The sequence below is a fragment of the Saccostrea echinata genome, unplaced genomic scaffold, assembly GCF_033153115.1.
Source record: "Saccostrea echinata isolate AGI-Se365-2 ecotype Australia unplaced genomic scaffold, CSIRO_AGI_Sech_v1 ptg000033l, whole genome shotgun sequence".
NCBI lineage: Eukaryota > Metazoa > Mollusca > Bivalvia > Ostreida > Ostreidae > Saccostrea > Saccostrea echinata.
The window spans coordinates 6,387,575-6,405,831 of NW_026889782.1; the positions used below are offsets into that span (position 1 = coordinate 6,387,575).

Consider the following 18,257-nt stretch of genomic DNA (forward strand, 5'->3'; position numbering starts at 1 on the left):
AATTATTGAACGATTTTGAAGTCTAATTACACTATCTATGGTAAGTGTCTTCAAGGACATTTCTTTTTGCCAAGTTATACATTCAAATATTTGACACATTTAGCTCATCTCGAGTTTCTATTATCTTCGAAAAATTGAATGCACGAATACAAATTCCTTGTATTATTGTTATCAAGGTTTTTTTTTTTTAATTTTAGCTATCATGTCATAAAAATTATATTTTTTGGTATTTATCACCATTCAAAACTAGATCATAGATGGGAAAATCCATTATTATCGAAACCGAGAAAAGTAATAAATGCCATCAGACCACGAATTTCTAAGAACAGAATATTTATAAAGGCAAGTTAGACAAACTATCCTGCATTTGTAGGATATAAGAACGGTTTCATCTTGTAAAAACTTCATAAATTTTGTTTACGCATTTCATTGTAGACCGTTAAATCTATTACTTTATTCAACGATACACAAATAATGGAGAAATACGACCTAAAAGCTCTGCAATCTGATCTGAGCAGGGAGTTGGTGAATGGATTAAGTGAGGAGTCCGTGGAAATGGTTAGAGAGCTTATGTGTCGCTACAAAAGTTGCCCCAAGGACTGGGAGGGAAAGGAAACCTGGAGTGATAAAAAGTATGTAATAAATCTAGTCTTCATCTGTGTGGTTTCTTTATTAAATAAATAATTAAAGGGGCAGTGACAATTAGCCACAATTACTTAAATTGCCCTATTTTTTTTTTTATTTAATGTAACATCTAAATTCTCAGTTACATCGAGCACCTGTGTTTGAACATACGAACTTAATCTCTTTTCTTATGTTTTACCGGGTTTATTTGATTTGCCCTCACTGACACATCACTGAACACAAGCAGAAAACACTGCAGCCTAGGATTAACTTCATGTTTCTATTCTGAATTTTCTTAGTATACTTTTTATATTTTTTATTACTTCAACACAGAATTTCCAATTGTCTTAAATATTACAGATAAATTTTAGTAATAATACTTTATTTATAGAAGGTAATCCGATTAGTGCAAGCACTAGTCTTCCTCGGGGCCTTCTCCATAACACATATACAATGTATATATACAATAAACACAAATCACAACTATAAGACAATATAATATAAACACTATGTTACAACAGAATAAACAAAACATCAAACTTTCATTAAAAGGTGGAAAGGATAGAGTAAGAAAAAAAAAAGTAAGATATTCAAATTCATGTAGAATCAGTACGTTTCGTAAGTAAAAAATTTTCAACACTACTTTTAAATATTGCAAGGGATTGGGAATTCCTGATACTAATAGGCAACTCATTCCAGATAATAACCCCTGAATATTGTAAAGAATTTTTAAATAAATTTGTTTTATATTTTGGTAAACGAAGTTCTGAATTTGTCTCTGAGCGTAACGTGTATGATACAGAACTTTGAAATTCAAAAAAGTCATGCATATAATCAGGAGACATACCATGAAATATTTTGAACATTAGAATGCTTTTCTGTAAATACAGAAGTTCATGAACTGTTAACCAGCCTAAACTATTAAATAAGGGCATTGAAGGTGCGTCATATTTTTCATTTGAAATAATCCTAGCTGCTCGTTTTTGAAGTCTGTATATTCTATCGATGTGAGTTTGAGGAGAGTTACCCCAAATAGATAGACAATATAAAATTGATGGTAAAATAAATGCATTATAAAATAGCTTTCTAGTATGCAGTGGAAGGAACTTTTTAATTTTGCGTAAAGTAAATAATTTATATGTAAGAGTTTTGCAAACTGCATCTACATGACAAGTATATTGTAGAGTATGATCAATGTGAACACCTAATAATTTCTCTGTTCTTATGTTTTCAAGGGGATGACCGGAAAGTTGTAAATGAAGATTAGCGTTTTCTAATTTTGATTTCTTTTGTTGTGTTCCCATTAACATACACTTTGTTTTATCAGTATTCAAAATCATTTGATTTTGTTGACACCAGTTTTGTATTTGAAACAGATCATGATTAAGAGTTGTTTCGATACGTGAAATATTGTTACCATGAAAATGCATTGTAGTGTCATCAGCAAACATATCAATATTACAATGTTCAACAGATAATGGTAAATCGTTGATGTGTAACAGAAATAATAAAGGACCTAAAATAGAGCCCTGTGGCACACCTGCTGTGACTGGCAGTGATTTAGATGTGTATGCACCAATTTTAACACTTTGAGTTCGATCATATAAATATGATTGAAACCATTTAATTGATATTGGATCAAAGTGATAGCATTTAAGTTTTCTAATTAGTATATCATGATTTACGAGATCAAATGCTTCGCTAAAATCCAAATAAGTAATGCCAACGAAGTTTCCTTGATCTATTGCATGCAGCCAATTCTCAGTTAGTTTTGTGAGAGCTGTCTGGCATGAGTGAAATTCTCTAAATCCAGATTGTGCTTTCATTAATAAATCAAAATGAGAAGTAAAGATGCGTATATTTTCTGCTACATGCTTCTCTAAAATTTTCGATATAGTTGGTAAAATTGTGATTGGGCGATAATTTCCTGGGTCAGATTTATCGCCCTTTTTAAATAGAGGAGTTACTTTTGCGACTTTTAACTGTGAAGGAAAGGATCCCTTGATTATGCTAGAATTTATTAGGTGTGTTAGAGGTTTGGATATTATACGAGCTGAAAGTTTAAGCAATCTAGGTCCAAGAAAGTCTATGCCGGCAGATTTGTTTACATCAAGTCTCTTTAACATATCAAATACTTTTGCTTCATTAATCAAAGGAATTTCAAAAAAGTCATGATCTCCAAGTTTTGTCTCAGTGTATCTTTTCAATTTTTCTGATTCAAAACTATTTAACGAAAGGTTATTTGATAATTTTTTTGGAATTTGTGCAAAATGCTCATTAAAAGCATTTGCAATATCCTGTAAATTATCAAGATCTAACCCGTTATATGTTATATTGGAAGGAGATGAATTTTTATCTGAATTTGAGGCCAGTTGATTTAAATGACCCCACATTTCCTTTGATGTAGAACTATTTTCAATTTCTGTCTTATAATATGTACATTTTGCATCATTAATTAAAGAGGTGACTTTGTTCCTCCAAATTCTAAAATTGTCCATGTCTCCCTGTTTATGGAATTGATCTCGTAAATTCCTAGCATCATTTATTTCTGGAGTCAACGAAAGTTCAACGATGTATTAATACCCCCCCCCCCACTTCGTAGTTTTAAATTTAAGATAAAAGGTTTATAAAAATGCTATTATAATATAGTCTGGAACTTTACTCATTACATTATACAGGTTTAGAAGAGTATGAGATTTAACATCTATACTTATAAATTAATAAATTTTGCAAATAAACTCCGAAACGGGTGCACCAGAGTTCTTACTTACTCCTCTAACAATACACTAGATACAAGCTGATGTCCGTAAACTATATTTAGATTTCACTCGCATAGTAAGTATCGGACATTAAATTAAAATTCTACTTTTATTTTCTATAAACAGCCATGAAATAGCAAAAACGTGAGTACGGTGGCGTTTCCGGTTGGCCGATCTAGGTTACTGGAAATTTTTAATGAAACTGATAACAAGCAATTGTTTATTTATTTCATAAAACGTCAACACTGAATTATTCAATCAAAGTTTGATTTAAATTATATAAAAGAAAAAGATTGTGATAACCATCTAAAAAGGGAAATGTCCAAATCATTTTTGTCATTCACCGATCTTAATATTGAAGGAAGCTTCTAGAACATATATAGCATCGAGCCCGATGTTAAAAAGAAAAACCAGGCGATTATAGCTGCAAGAAACATAAAAAAAAACCTTTTGTGTGAATGGTCATTGAAAAAATGGCAAATCATTGATAACACTAAAAGTTGTGATATATTTATATATCGAAAGACTATTACATATATGTAGTAGGTTTTCTAATAAATTTATCGGTAATATTTGTATAAATAATTTATACTCCTATATTCCTTACTAAATGCATCGTGGCAACGAACTCGATGTAAAATTTGTACTTCGTAATAAACTTGCTTACATGAAAAGAGAAAATTAATGAATAAGGTATTGTTCAAATACAATTAAAACTGTAAAATTTTGTGTTTTAATCAATATATTTCAGTTGTTTTTATTTCTGAATACAGTCTTTGTATCAAATACTCGGCCTATTCATAGGGCGTTATAAGCTAATTTTTACACAGACTGTACTTTGGTCTTGGTTTATAAATATGTATGTACCTTATTGATACATGTATGTAAAAAAAGGTAAATAAAAGTATATTTTTTTTACATATCAATAAGGTACATACATATTTATGAACCAAGACTCAAGTACCTGTGAATTTTTACCCCCCCCCCCCCCCCAAATAAATAAATAAATAAATTTTTCAGTAAAATGTGTACATTCGCTGATTTTATCCTTGGCGGAAATGAAATAAGAGCATCTGAAGTACAATATCCATAACATAGTATAGCAGGTTTCATAATAAACGTCAATTTATGAAATTGTTTTTTTTCAATTTTTTACAAAAAGGGGGTGGGTGGGGTGGATGTACATGTACATCTACTTCATGTGGGATTTTGAACAAGTATTTCTTTCTGCTATAAGCCTATATGCTGTCAGTAGAAACTACAATATATTTTCTGTCGGTAATGGTATAAATTCAATTCCCCGCGCTTGCGCGGGATTTCATCTAGTCATGTGTAAATATTCATATGTATATGCTTTATGACGTATATATGCCTTATGACAAGTTTGACCATTTTGCGTAGACAGTAATATAGGGCCGCCAGGGACAGTTTAACCAGCTGTATTGTATTTGTTCGTTAATTACTCAAAATTAAAATGTTTTCAAATCGTGAAATTACTGATGTAAAGTTTGATATCAAATTGTTTTATAGGTGTAGGATTGAATGACCTGTTAAGAAATGTACATGTCTTTGCTGTAATATTTGAACAAATTAAGTAGAATAATAATCTTTCTTGTGTGATTGTATTTTAAAGTATAGTCCAAAAATTCTTCGATACAGTTTCGGCGTCTTAAATAATGCCAGTATTATATATATCTGCACAGATATACTCGGACCTTGTTAGACAAAGGAAATGGACATTATAATCTGATGATATTGTGTTGGAATACCAGTCAGGAAAGCCCTATACATAATCATCCTAACTCCCACTGCTTCATGAAGACCCTAAAGGGAGAAGTGTTCGAGGAGTTGTATAAGAATCCGGAAATGGCGTCATGCGACAGCTGTTCTGATTGTAAAATGGAGAAGATAGAGGACAGAGTATACAAATTAAACGATGTGGCTCATATCACTGGTATGTTTTCAACTATACTATAATGTGAAATGACAAAATTGACAGAAGTCTATGAACAATGCAATTTAAACACCGGGTTACATGAAACAAAATGTAACCCGAAAAAAAGAAGAAAAAACAAACAAGAAACAAAAAGAGAGTAAAAATTACAAAATGTAATTCTATGTCTTCAACTCCTACTTGACCCCGCCCTCAACTTGTTCTTATTCGTTAGTTCGTCCATTTATTCATGTTTGTAAAACTGATATATCTCTTTGTATGTAATGTATTTAGATGCAGACGGTCTTCATAGAGTTGGGAACAAAAGTCACGTGGATGGTGCTGTTACTTTACACCTTTATTCCCCGCCTTTCTCCTCATGTCGGAAGTATGATGACGTCACAGGTAGATCGACAGAGGTACCAATGGGGTTCGACCAGGACTTCAGCGAACAGTGTTGCGCACGTTCTTGTTGTGTAAAGTAATCGACTTTTAGAGTCTATAGTGCTATACAAAGACTTGTAAAAACTTTATATTCATATTACACATAGGCATGTGCTCTCATTCCACTTTAATTAGTTTGTAAAATTGTGTTTTCTAATAATTTCTCTCATTTTAGTGTATTTGCAATATGATTTAAAATGAATAGCGTACTAGTTCAAATGCTCGATGCCAGTTATATATCATGACTCAAAGCTTTGGAAAGCACTGCAAATTGAAAGTCTTAAATGCACGCCCAAACCTGTACCAAAGCCCCATTTCTGGATCCGGCAATGTCTACAACTTATGTAATATTCTGTTTACATAGTTTTTAACCCCCCACCCCACCCCCCAAAAAAGTGATTGAAATTTAGTGTATTTATATGTCACTTACCATGACAAGTGTTTCATAATGCTTATATTCACTAGTAGCGTAACGTGATTGTTTTTCTTATTACTCTTCTTTGTCTTCAATCTGATTTTATAATTCATTTGTTAATAGTTTTATGCAACTGTTTGATTTTGAATGACTTTTTAGAATACGATTTATTTTCAGGTCTAGTTGTAAGAATAAGGTATGTAGCAGTTATATTGCGTTAAATACATCTTGTATTTATTTCTGTTGGCTAATTTAATAGCTTTTAAGTTTTATATACGTTTTCATCAAATTGTATGTTGAAATTATACCTTGGTTTTTTCTTCGCTAATGCTTAGAATGCTTTTTATTACGGATATGATGTTTTTCAATTTGTTAGTGATGTATTTTTTTTTATTATTGTTAATTGTTATGAAAATAAAAAGAAATTGATTTTTAAAGAAGAAATGTTTTGTTTTTTTTTAAAAACAAAATCCTTCCCGTTTGAATGTTGACTGACTCCTTTCATACGGATTTCTCCGTAGACCCGATCATAATAAAGAGCAAATGGCAGGCGTGACCGGTCAACAGGGGATGCTTACTCCCAGTAGCACCTGATCCCACGTATGATGTGCCAGCTCTGGTCACAATTTCTATTGTTATACCTTGAAAAAAATCTAACATTATAAATGCTTTACTAAGCGGTCCAAAGAAACGATGTTTAACTGCAGAGCGAGATTTTGGACCTGTCGATGAGTTATTGGACCGCTTACGTCACACTGGACGTGATCTGCCAAATCTTATTTGCATTCGTTAGTGTTCGACAGTGACGGAATTCATCGAGTTTAACTCCAATATTGGTAAAGGAAATTTAACATGGAAGCCAGCACAAGATATATGTACGTCAAAAAAAATAAATAAATGAAAGGTACATCAAAACATTTATTGGCTGTAACCTCGGCCAAAATGCGTTTTATCGACCCTTCGAACCAAAATGTTTGCCCTCTGTCTAACGGCCTCAGGCAAATAGTTTGGTTCTTATGTCCGACAAAACGCATGTTGCCCTCGAACACATTCAATAAATGTATATTGTTTCAATGTACTTTTGAGCATGTTTACTATTCATTTTAATCCGGGTTTTCCGTAGGAAAAATTCAGTAAGTGTAATATTGAAAATAGCGGACTGGCTGGCGGGCGGCTGCCGGATAACTCCTTTTACAGTTTTGAAGATAGAAACTTTTTTTATTTTTCAGATCAATTATACATATATTAGAGATGTGCATATAACTTGGATTTTAATTTTTATAATTCATGAGAAAAAATTAGCTGTTAAACTTTATTTTGCAAAATATTGCATATAGGGTGCTCCATTCGTCCGGGAAAATCCTACAGTGTTCAAGAGAGGAAATTCTTATCTAACAGATCAGTTGCACATATATTAAATTAAAAGTCTACTTTCATTTTCTATAAGCAGCCATGGAATAGCGAAAACGCAAGTATGGTGGCGGTTCCGATTGGCGGATCTAAATTACTGACAATTTTTTAATGAAACTGACAACAAGCAATCGTTTATTTATTTCATAAAACGCCATCACTGAATTGTTCAGTCAAAACTTGATTTAAATGATATAAAAGAAATAAGTTCTGATAACCGATTCAGAAGGGAAATGTGCAAAATATTTCGTCATTCGCCGATCTTAACAGTGACTTCTAGAACATCATATAGCATGTTGAAATAATGGTAAATCATTTATAACAGTGTAAGTTGTGAATATATTTGTATATCAAAAGACTATTAGTAGGTTTTCCTAATAAATTTATCGGTAAAATTTGTCTCACTGAGAGTATAATGGCAACAAACCCGAAGTACAATTTGTACTTCGTAATAAATTTGCTTACATGAAAAGAGAAAATTAATGAATAAGGTACGTTCAAAAACAATTAGAATTGTTAAAATTTTGTGCTTTAGTCAATACATTTCAGGTTTTTTTTTCTGAATACAGTTTTTGAATCAAATTCTCGGCCTATTCATAAGGGTTTTGTTTACAAAAAATATCAATTTATCATTAAAATGTGCATATTCGCTGCTTTTATCCTTGACGGAAATGAAATAAGAGCATCTGAAGCATAATATCCATAACATAGTATAACAGGTTTCACAATAAACGTCAACAATTAAAATTGATATTTTTCAATTTTTTACAAAGGGGTAGGGTGGGCAGGGGGTTTGTGACGTTACATCTACTTCTACTCCAAAGCTAAATGCAGGATTTTGAACAAAGTATTTCTTCCTACTATAAGCCTGTTTGCTGTCAGTAGAAACTACAATATATATAATTATATCTTTTCTGTCGGTAGTGGTAATAAATTCAAGTCCCCGCGCTTGTGCGGGATTTCATCTAGTTTATATGAAAAATAACAGCTTTTGAACTTAAGTTTTTTTTGTTCCAAAACTAACTCATATAGGGTAACCCATTTGTCTCGATAATTCCTCCTTGAGGTTTTTAGAGAGGAACTTTTTTTAATTCTGCAGATCAACTGTACATATATTACTTTCGTATATTACTTGGATTTAATTCTTTGAACAATTTTGCGAATTCCAGCTGCCGTACTTATTTTTTGGGACATCATACTGCATATAGGATACTTCATTTTGTTCGGATAACTCCTCCTACAGCTTTGAAGAGAGACACTTTTTTATTTAAGAGATATATCAGAGTTATACATAGTGTTTTGATTTTGATTTTTTATCATTTATGCATGGGGAAAATGTCACTTCTTGAACTTAGTTATTTCTTTACAAGCATTGATTTTGTTGAGATGTCACCTCGTTTTCAGAATAGAAAGTTTTTATAATAGAGGATTGTTACTTACAGGAGCTATTTCCCCTCTGGGTCATTCTAAGTTCAACCGACAAGGTGCTGCTTTTCTCTATAACATTAGCAACTTTATGGTGTTGTATCTGATAAAATAATTTAATTTTGTACGTTCATTATGTTTTCTTTCTTGCCCCATACATTACCAATGAAGGTATGGTATAAAATTGTTGAGCCTTTAGAAATTAAAAAAAAAATTACAGGTAAGTTACAAAAGACATATTGAAAAAAATGGGTATTTCACGAGGAGCTCAAAAAAGTAGACGCAACTGAATAGCTCTCATCATATATATAAGCATATGAAATTTGATAAAATATGTTGAATTGTTTTTTGACACAAATTTGAAGACAATGTCAAAAAAAGGTAAAATATGTTGATGCAATTGAATAGCTCTCATCAATATGTACATGTATATGCATATAATGTTTGATAAAAAGAAATAGTTTGAATAATTCCGTTGAAAGTTAGCTAAACACAAATGTGAAGTCAATGTCAAAGAAAAGAATGTTGATACAGTTGAACAGCTCTCTACAATACATTGTATGTATCAGCATGTGAGGTTTGTTTGAAATATATAAGAATAATTTCTTTCAACTGGACCGTCACGGTAGCTCAGTCGATAGAGCGCTCGCTCTGTGATCGGAAGGTCGTGTGTTCGAATCATGGCCGCGACTGACCTAAGTCGATAAAAAATAGGTAGCAACTGTTCCTCCGTCAAGCGCTCGGCACTATGAAGTGAAAGTTGCGGGTCTTTCGGATGAGATCTTAAACACCGATGCCCCGTGTCACGGTAGGCGTTGTCACGATAAAGAACCCTCACTGCTCAATGGCCCTGAGTGCCGAGTAAAGGTCTAAATTTGAAGCCCTTCACCGGTATATGGTGACGTCTCTATATGAGTGAAAAATTCTCGAACGGGACGTAGAATAGCATACAATCAATCAATCTTTAAAACTGAGCTTAATACTTTTTTTAAGATAACTGAGGTCAAGGTCAAAGGAAAGTCAAGGTCAAAAGATGATGATGCTGTTGATTTGTATATGCAGATAAGTTTGATAAAATTATCTTTAATTTCTTTGTGATTAAGATCATCACTAAATTAAGAAAGTTAGGGGAACGGAAAAGTCAAAATCAAAAACATGCAGATGTTGTTGCGCGAGGTATATGCATATTTACTATATTATCAACGTAGCCTAACCCTTTGGATAAAAAAGGCATTGCTCACTAAAACCATGAAAAATTTTGCCCGAGTCTTTGTATCCAGGGATATTTTTTTTCATAAAATATTGCATTTAAACATAAGACAACCATACCTTGTACCCTGGAGTCTGATTATTACTTATTTTGATAGTATCAATCTCAAGTCTGAGGCCATAAAAATGCAATACTATGGAATTCACCTATGAACAACGACGAGGAAAAAATAGTCTATGTCGAGATTTCAAATGTGACATTAATTGAATACTAGTGTGTGAATATTATGTATTGAAATAAGATTTTGATTTACAGTACCCAATTCTTCGCTGTATAATTTTCACATCATAAATAATTAAGTTAGGGAAAAATCATTTTTATCATTCATAGACTTAGACACATTTCGAGATTAAAACCTTCATTAACTTAGTCAAACAGGGCTAAGTATGGTACAGTCTTAACAGAAGATCTTATTAAGAAACTTTATCAATTGACCGAGTTCAGTGGGCCTTTTATTGTGGCCTTTTATTGTACTGAAATTCATGTTTAAAAAAAATAACAATAACTGCAGTCCAGAGAGGGAACGCCTGAATGAGTTTGGATATTCATAAATCGTTTTATCGGAGGGTTATTGTGTGCGGGATTTAAATCTGGTTTCTGTGAATTGCGTTTACCAAGTAACGAAATTAATTATGTATACAATTATATGTATTTCCAAGATGGGACATGCAGAGTATAGATATATTTTGAACCTAGAGAAATCTTATACGCTTTTTTTTCTATCAGGCCTGAAATACTTTCTAAGATTTGATAATACCTGTTCTAATACAAGAAGACAATTCACCCTGCTCTCTTAGGATATTTTTATTACCTATTATATATAGCACATGAATCCACTATTTCTATAATTAACTTCATCTATTCATAAAACATTGGACCTTGGATTTGTCGTTCCTTCTCAAACAGAGTTTTATGTCACATGTGTGAAGTTCAGATAGAGACAATGAAAAGTATGTTTCAACTGCCTAGTATACTGTAGAAGGTATTTATTGATGTACAATTTCTATTGGTTAAGTGAACAGAAAATGTGTATGTTCTCGTATTTGTTGCCATTTAGTCGAAGGGGTGTGACCAATACTATCAAATGAATATACCTCTTTATCAGAGCCACGATAATTAGTCGAGCGTTTCATATTTTGTTCAAATCATTACGTCTCTGGGAAATTTGGGGCCACAATTTTGGTTTGGAAATATATGGAAAGTCTCAAGAGAAGAACAGCATAGTGATAATTATTTAAATTCATCCCCTCATAAATGCATCTTGATCTAATTATAGAGACAAAACATCAAACTTTTAGAGAAATAATATTTATAGAGAAATATTTTAAATCCATACATGTTTTTGATTGCATTTTGTGAAGATTAAATTTAAGCCAAAGAAGACTTATTTCTAATTAGTGAAATCCTATACAGTTATTTAGTGATACCATAACGGGCATCGTTTGATTCTTGTAAATACTCATTTTCCAGGAAATGGTGATCAAATATGGATTTTTACCCATGAGTCTCTTGTGCTGGTGTGATGAGTATTTTTCGTACTTAGTTTCATATTTTATGTTTCATATCTTTCAAAGAGAAATGCACTACTGCATAAGTATTTCAGTTAATTGTTTTTAATTACACATGGCATGCCAAATCGATGTCATCTATACATGTATTTGCATTCATCACCTTTGAAAACCACGTGTGTACATTTCGTGAATTTCCTAGAACGAGGTATTTATAAAGACAAATAAGAAAAATACCCTTGCTTTGAGGTTTGCTATATAAACGGAAATTTCTCCTATTTTGTAGTTGATATAAAGACTTAAGGGTAAACCGATAACTCTGATATCTTAATACTTATAAAGCCAAAAATGGGCCGGTACGACCTGAAGGCTCTGCAGTCTGATCTGAGAAGTGAGCTGAAGAATGGATTATCCAAGGATTCCGTGGAGAGGGTGAAAGAGCTGATGTCCCAGTACAAAAGTTCCCCCAAAGACTGGGAGGGCAAGGAACTATGGAGTGACGAAAAGTTAGTGCAAAGTTTTATATGTACATAATTTAATTATTAAATAATCTATTTAAAAAATAAAAGCATTTTTTTTCAAGTATATACTCATTTCCTCTTCCTAAATTCTTTATTCGCTGGCGTGGCGTAAAAGTTAAATCATCTAAGGTTGAAGTTGTTTCGTTTACCTCTAGGAATTTAAGACTGATATTTAAAACGCCATAAGACTGGATATACAGAACTAAACTAGGTACTTACGGTCATTAAGAAATAAGGGTTGCGAGTAATATTATAAATGTAACATATTTTAAGTGGGTATGTCGAAACCATAAAAAAGATATAGTATTACAGCATACTCCTCTTACATTGGAATCTTTTTTTAATAGAACTTTGACCCTCCCAAGTAATCGTCACAGATGACATTGTAATTATTCAGGTAGATATAAAGCATTTTCATTGCGTGTTTTGTAAGAATTGATCTGGTTCTCGCCAATCACATAACGACAGCGCTAACATACTTGTGGACAGACGCTTGTTTGTTCGTATTCTCTTTAGAGAAGTGGACAGGCTTTCGCCTACATCCACTTCTCTTCGCAAGCCTTCATGTTTTGATTCTGGAAAACGTGTAAATCTCGAACCGGTGACGGTCTACACTTCAACAGACATTTCGTCTAAAATACGTCTGAATGTACGTAATAGACGTGTTATATTATCAATTTTAACATAAATACACACAATTGTCACAAGAAAACTGACCTTTAAGTATTGTTAATCTATTTTCACAAGTTCTCCATCCCGGATTTAAATTATGAGCAAGTAACTCTTGAAGTATTCAAAAATCTCTAATTCGGATAAAAATGGAAACTATTTTTACAAAATAATAATGAAACGAGAGAAATCGTCTACTCTGTTTAAACTAACGAGACAGTATTTCCTCAAGTTTCGTTCAAATTCTTTTGATCTTTGTTTTAAATCTTTTTTCATTTCTCGGGAGCCCGTATGGCGCAGTGGTTAGAGCGTCTGCTCTAGAGTCGCGGAGTAAGGAGTTGATCCTTACGTCGCAGGTTCGAATCCCACTGTGGGACGTGGAGACCGGTCCTTCGGATGAGACCGTATAAACCGAGGTCCCGTGTCGCAGTAGGTGCTGGCACGGAAAAGATCCCTCACTGCTCAATGGCCGTAAGTGCCGAGTATAGGACAAAATTTTCAGCTCTCCACCGGCAAGTGGTGGCGTCTCCATATGAGTGAAAAATTCTCGAGAGGGACGTTAAACAACATAAAAACAAACAAACATTTCTCGGGAAAGGTAGAGTTAATATCGTTTAAAACTAAGAGAAAATATTTTTTAGTATTGTCAGTGACGAAATAATGAAGTATTTTTTAAGCTCAACTTTACATTTAAATTGTATTAAAATAGTAAAAATAAGTATAGGTATTAATATTAATTTTGAATAATATGCTAAATCAAAAGTGAATTGTCAAAAACTTTTTTTGAACATTAAAATACGTCTTTGCCAATTTTTCCAAATTATCCGACTTAAAATTTTCAATTTTTTCTAATAAGCTGTGGTAGATAAACATTAGTTTAAATCCGGGATGGAGAACTTGTGAAAATGGATTAACAATACTTAAAGGTCAGTTTTCTTGTGACAATTGTGTGTATTTATGTTAAAATTGTTATATAACACGTCTATTACGTACATTCAGACGTATTTTAGACAAAATGTCAGTTGAAGTGTAGACCGTCACCGGTTCGAGATTTACACGTTTTCCAGAATCAAAACATGAAGGCTTGCGAAGAGAAGTGGATGTAGGCGAAAGCCTGTCCACTTCTCTAAAGGGGAATAGTTTGTTCGTAGAAATTGGTGCACCACCACCAAAAATTAAGAAATGAAAAAAAAAGATCTTAAATAATAAAAAGGTCACTGCTAAAAATACATGATTGAATTAGCGAAGTATTTTGGAATAAAACCGATCACTCTTCCATGAAATGCAAGAAACAAAGATAATTAACAACGAAGTAGCTAAAGTGTATCAGACCAGAGTACCACTTCACTAAGCCGGTAAGAAGATCGCGGCACACAAAACAACACTCGTTTGCTATACCACTGCAACCAAGGATTGTAGAAAGTAGTCATTCTTTTACAAAAGCGTTAAAGAAACGAATAGCCTGCCGGAAGGCACCACAGCAGCAAAAACACTTGAGATCTTTAAATTTCAAGTGACTAAGAAGAACTAAACAGATTGTTTTAAATATGCGCACACGTAATAGGCAAAATCTTCAACTCAACTTGATGAAGGAGGCCAGACAGAGGAAGAAGAAGAACAAAGAGCGTGCCACTATTATTAAAGTATTCTCTACAGTAAAAAAAAAAGAGTTGGATCATGACATTATACCCAGATCTAAGAATTATTTTTTCTTATAAATCTATTTCATTTCATAAATGCTCACTACGTAATCGGAAGATCGTGTGTTCGAATCATGGCTGCGACTGACCTAAGCTGATAAAAAAGAATAGGTAACAACTGTTCCACTGCCAAGCGCTCGGCACTTTGAAGTGAAAGTTGCGGGTCTTTCGGATGAGACCTTAAAAACCGAAGCCCCGTGTCACGGTACATGTATGCGTTGGCATCGAAATGTTAATGCATGCAAGTTTATATAATAAATCTTAGGATTTTTATAATGGGTTTCATTCTTGCAAATCATTATCAACAGTAAAGAGCTTGCTTACCGTGAAATGATTAACATCTTAAAATTGCACGGCATGTTGCCCTTTTTTATGTTCTTAAGTAAAACATAGCACACAATTTGCATAATATTGTAATAATCTGATGATTAATGCTTTGATGGAGTTGGAGCAATTTTATTACTGACATAATTCTTCAACGAACAGATATACGAGGACTTTGTTGGACAAAGGGAATGGTCTTTACAATCTGATGATACTCTGTTGGAATAGAAATCAGGAAAGCCCTATACACAATCACCCTAACTCCCACTGCTTCATGAAGACTCTAAAGGGTGAAGTGTTCGAAGAGCTGTATAAAAATCCCGATGTGACGTCATGTGGATGCAAAATGGAGAAGATAGCAGATAGAGTATACAAACTCAACGATGTAGCCCATATCACTGGCAAGTATAGTTTTGACAACTAAATCCGCAATTATCAAAAAGCATTCCGACAAATTGATGAAAAAGGTAAAGATAACGAATGGTGATGAAACTTATAAATCAAAACAAGAAAAGAAAACGAATCATAAACGGGGTAATAAACCAATCCCTGGAAACACGAGAAGTAAAATAATGTGTCTAGGCGAGGGATCATAGGGATTTGATTAACTGCATATTGGTCGCCCGCGTGGCGCAGTAGTTAGAGCGTCTGCTCTAGAGTCGCGGAGTAAGGAGTTGATCCTTACGACGCGGGTTCGAATCCCACTGTGGGACGTGGAGACCGTCCTTCGGATGAGACTGTATAAACCGAGGTCCCGTGTCGCAGTAGGTGCTGGCACGAAAAAGATCCCTCACTGCTCAATGGCCGTAAGTGCCGGGTATAGGACAAAATTTGCAGCTCTTCACAGGCAAGTGGTGGCGTCTCCATATGAGTGAAAAATTCTCGAGAGGGACGTTAAACAACATACAAACAAACAAAAAAACTGCACATTGGTCCAAAAGATTTTTTCCACTGTAATTTAACTTCGGTACCCACAGTGCAATACTCTTTTTTCCTACGGTACTGTTCTTGCGATGGCCAAAGAAAAGTGCACAAATAATTGTGAAACTCTCCGAGCTTTAATAGACTTTACATTTATGCCCTGTTCACACGGAGAGTTTAATTCGAATTAGTTACTGCGAATTAAATTTAACCCGCGTTCACACAGGGAATTTAGTGCGAATAGTTTAATTCGAATTAATTTACTGCGCATTAAATTACTTCGCATTAGCTCCGTGTGAACGCTAAGCGAAGCTAATTCGAATTAAATTTTGACGCATGCGTAATGGCAAAATTAAGTCACATGCCACATGTCGGTGGTTAGGTATAAGTACTTCTGCTATTTTTTAGTGAAAAACAAAGGAAAATTATGTTGATCAGTGAAATGTGTACAGACACTACGACATTTTGTGAAATGGATCTGCTCTGCGTAAGGTGACGTGATTTGAAAATGATGTCACAATAGCCTTGCTGAATAGCCTTACTGTAGAAATGAAATTTTAATTCGCATTAGTTTACTTCGCATTACCTGTCGTGTGAACGCAATTTACTTCGCATTAGTTTAATTTGAATTATTTTACTTTGCATTAATTTACTGCTAATTAAACTCCCCATGTGAACAGGGCATTAGATAGTAGATCACCATCTTGTGAAGTCACAGTCTGGATCTTCCAAATGCCTCGTGCGGTTTGAAGTCACAAGTTGCAAAATGTGATTAGTAACTTTGTATGAAAGAAAAATCGTTTTAGTCTACCTTGTTTAGGTATCCTCCCCTTCTGCGTTATTTCTTGGCAACTATGAACAGTATGTTGATCTTTAATATAATTCACATTACTTTATCGTTTTTCTTTTTTATCAGCAAAGTATTTTGTTGGTTTTTCTCAATGACAAGAATTGTTTGATGGCTTATAATTATATCTCTTTATTTAGACGAAGACGGCCTTCACAGAGTTGGAAACAAAAGTCACGTGGATGGCGCAGTTACCCTTCACCTTTATTCTCCGCCATTTTCCACGTGTCGTAAGTATGATGACGACACAAGTAAATATACAGAGGTTCCAATGAGGTTCGACCAGGACTTTAGCGACCAGTTTAGTTTTATATAAACTATGTATGAAGTGCAAATATTGCTTTCAACGTTTCATGTTTATTTCATTCTTAACACGGCAAGTATTTCTCAATGTAATATTCATTGAAACCATTCTTTGATGGTATTTTCCTTGAATTCTGAGATTCTATTTTTATGCAACAGAATTTTGCAGTCATTTATACCACATATGAATCTCTAAAAGACTTTTTCTTTTAATCTTTTCCTGTTTTAAAATCCCGTACTGTTTATGTCAACTTACAATTATAGTACATTGGATTTAAAAAGTTACCTCTTTTTGTTCTTTGAATTTAGTTTTGTATTTATTCAAACATGTATTGCCTTTTTCATAACTAAAATCTAAAAAACAAAAATGTTTACGTATTGATTTGTTTTGCCTTGGTTTTGCTTTACTACTGCTTTTATAGTTAGTCTGTTATCATTTACTGCAATGAATTTAAAGATTTTGTATTTATGTATTAAAAAATAAAATTTAAACATTTTCTTGTGTTATTTGTCGACAGATGTCTGGCATATCACTTGTGTATTACAAGCATTTTTTGGGTCTCTGTTGGCATTTTCCGAGTACTACACTTAATTTGATAAAAGTGCGCTGCTTCGTCAAATCTTTTGACGTATGTTTTTTGGTCGTTTTCATAGAGAACACATAGAAGAAAAAAAAAACAATATTTCTGTTACTACTTCAAATATTTTTGTTAGAAATAAAAATGCATAATAATGTTACAATAAAAAAAACTCAAGATTTTTCTAATAATCTCGTGAATTATATGGAATATAAATTGAAACATTTTTGATTCTGTAAGTTCGTTTCGAAAATCTTTTTGCCGTACTCTGTACATCACCATCGGCAATATCAAAACTCGCAATATATTTAGTGAAAATTAATTGATATCAAAAAAAAAAAAATTCTGGAATCTTTACGAAATATATTTCTGTAAAATGTCATTCCCATTTGACGTTTGTAAGACTAAGTAATAGCAGAGTTTGCGTAATTTTTGAATGGCCCTCGTAAATAAGAAGTTTTGTTCAAGAAATTTTGCATTCTCACTATATGATCTTTAGAGCCCTACCCTAACACCAAGACTCCTGGCGCTAGTCCCATGGATTTCATAAGTTTGGCGGAGTGGTTAATGATTATCACAATCATGCCAATAGTTTGATGTCCAGGA

General features: G+C 33.3%; 2 protein-coding genes across 2 annotated transcripts; both read left to right on the top strand.

The window, feature by feature from the left end:
• The first annotated feature begins 439 nt into the window (after window positions 1-439).
• LOC133198594 (cysteine dioxygenase-like) lies at window positions 440-5,868 on the top strand. Its single transcript, XM_061334657.1, has 3 exons — window positions 440-632; window positions 5,087-5,337; window positions 5,611-5,868. Exons 1-3 carry the CDS (start codon window positions 475-477, stop codon window positions 5,799-5,801), a joined length of 600 nt encoding a protein of 199 aa, XP_061190641.1. The 5' UTR covers window positions 440-474; the 3' UTR covers window positions 5,802-5,868.
• Window positions 5,869-12,057: 6,189 nt separating this feature from the next.
• Window positions 12,058-17,142, top strand: LOC133198595 (cysteine dioxygenase type 1-like). The gene is made up of 3 exons (XM_061334658.1): window positions 12,058-12,294; window positions 15,165-15,403; window positions 16,911-17,142. Exons 1-3 carry the CDS (start codon window positions 12,137-12,139, stop codon window positions 17,084-17,086), a joined length of 573 nt encoding a protein of 190 aa, XP_061190642.1. The 5' UTR covers window positions 12,058-12,136; the 3' UTR covers window positions 17,087-17,142.
• Window positions 17,143-18,257: the final 1,115 nt, after the last annotated feature.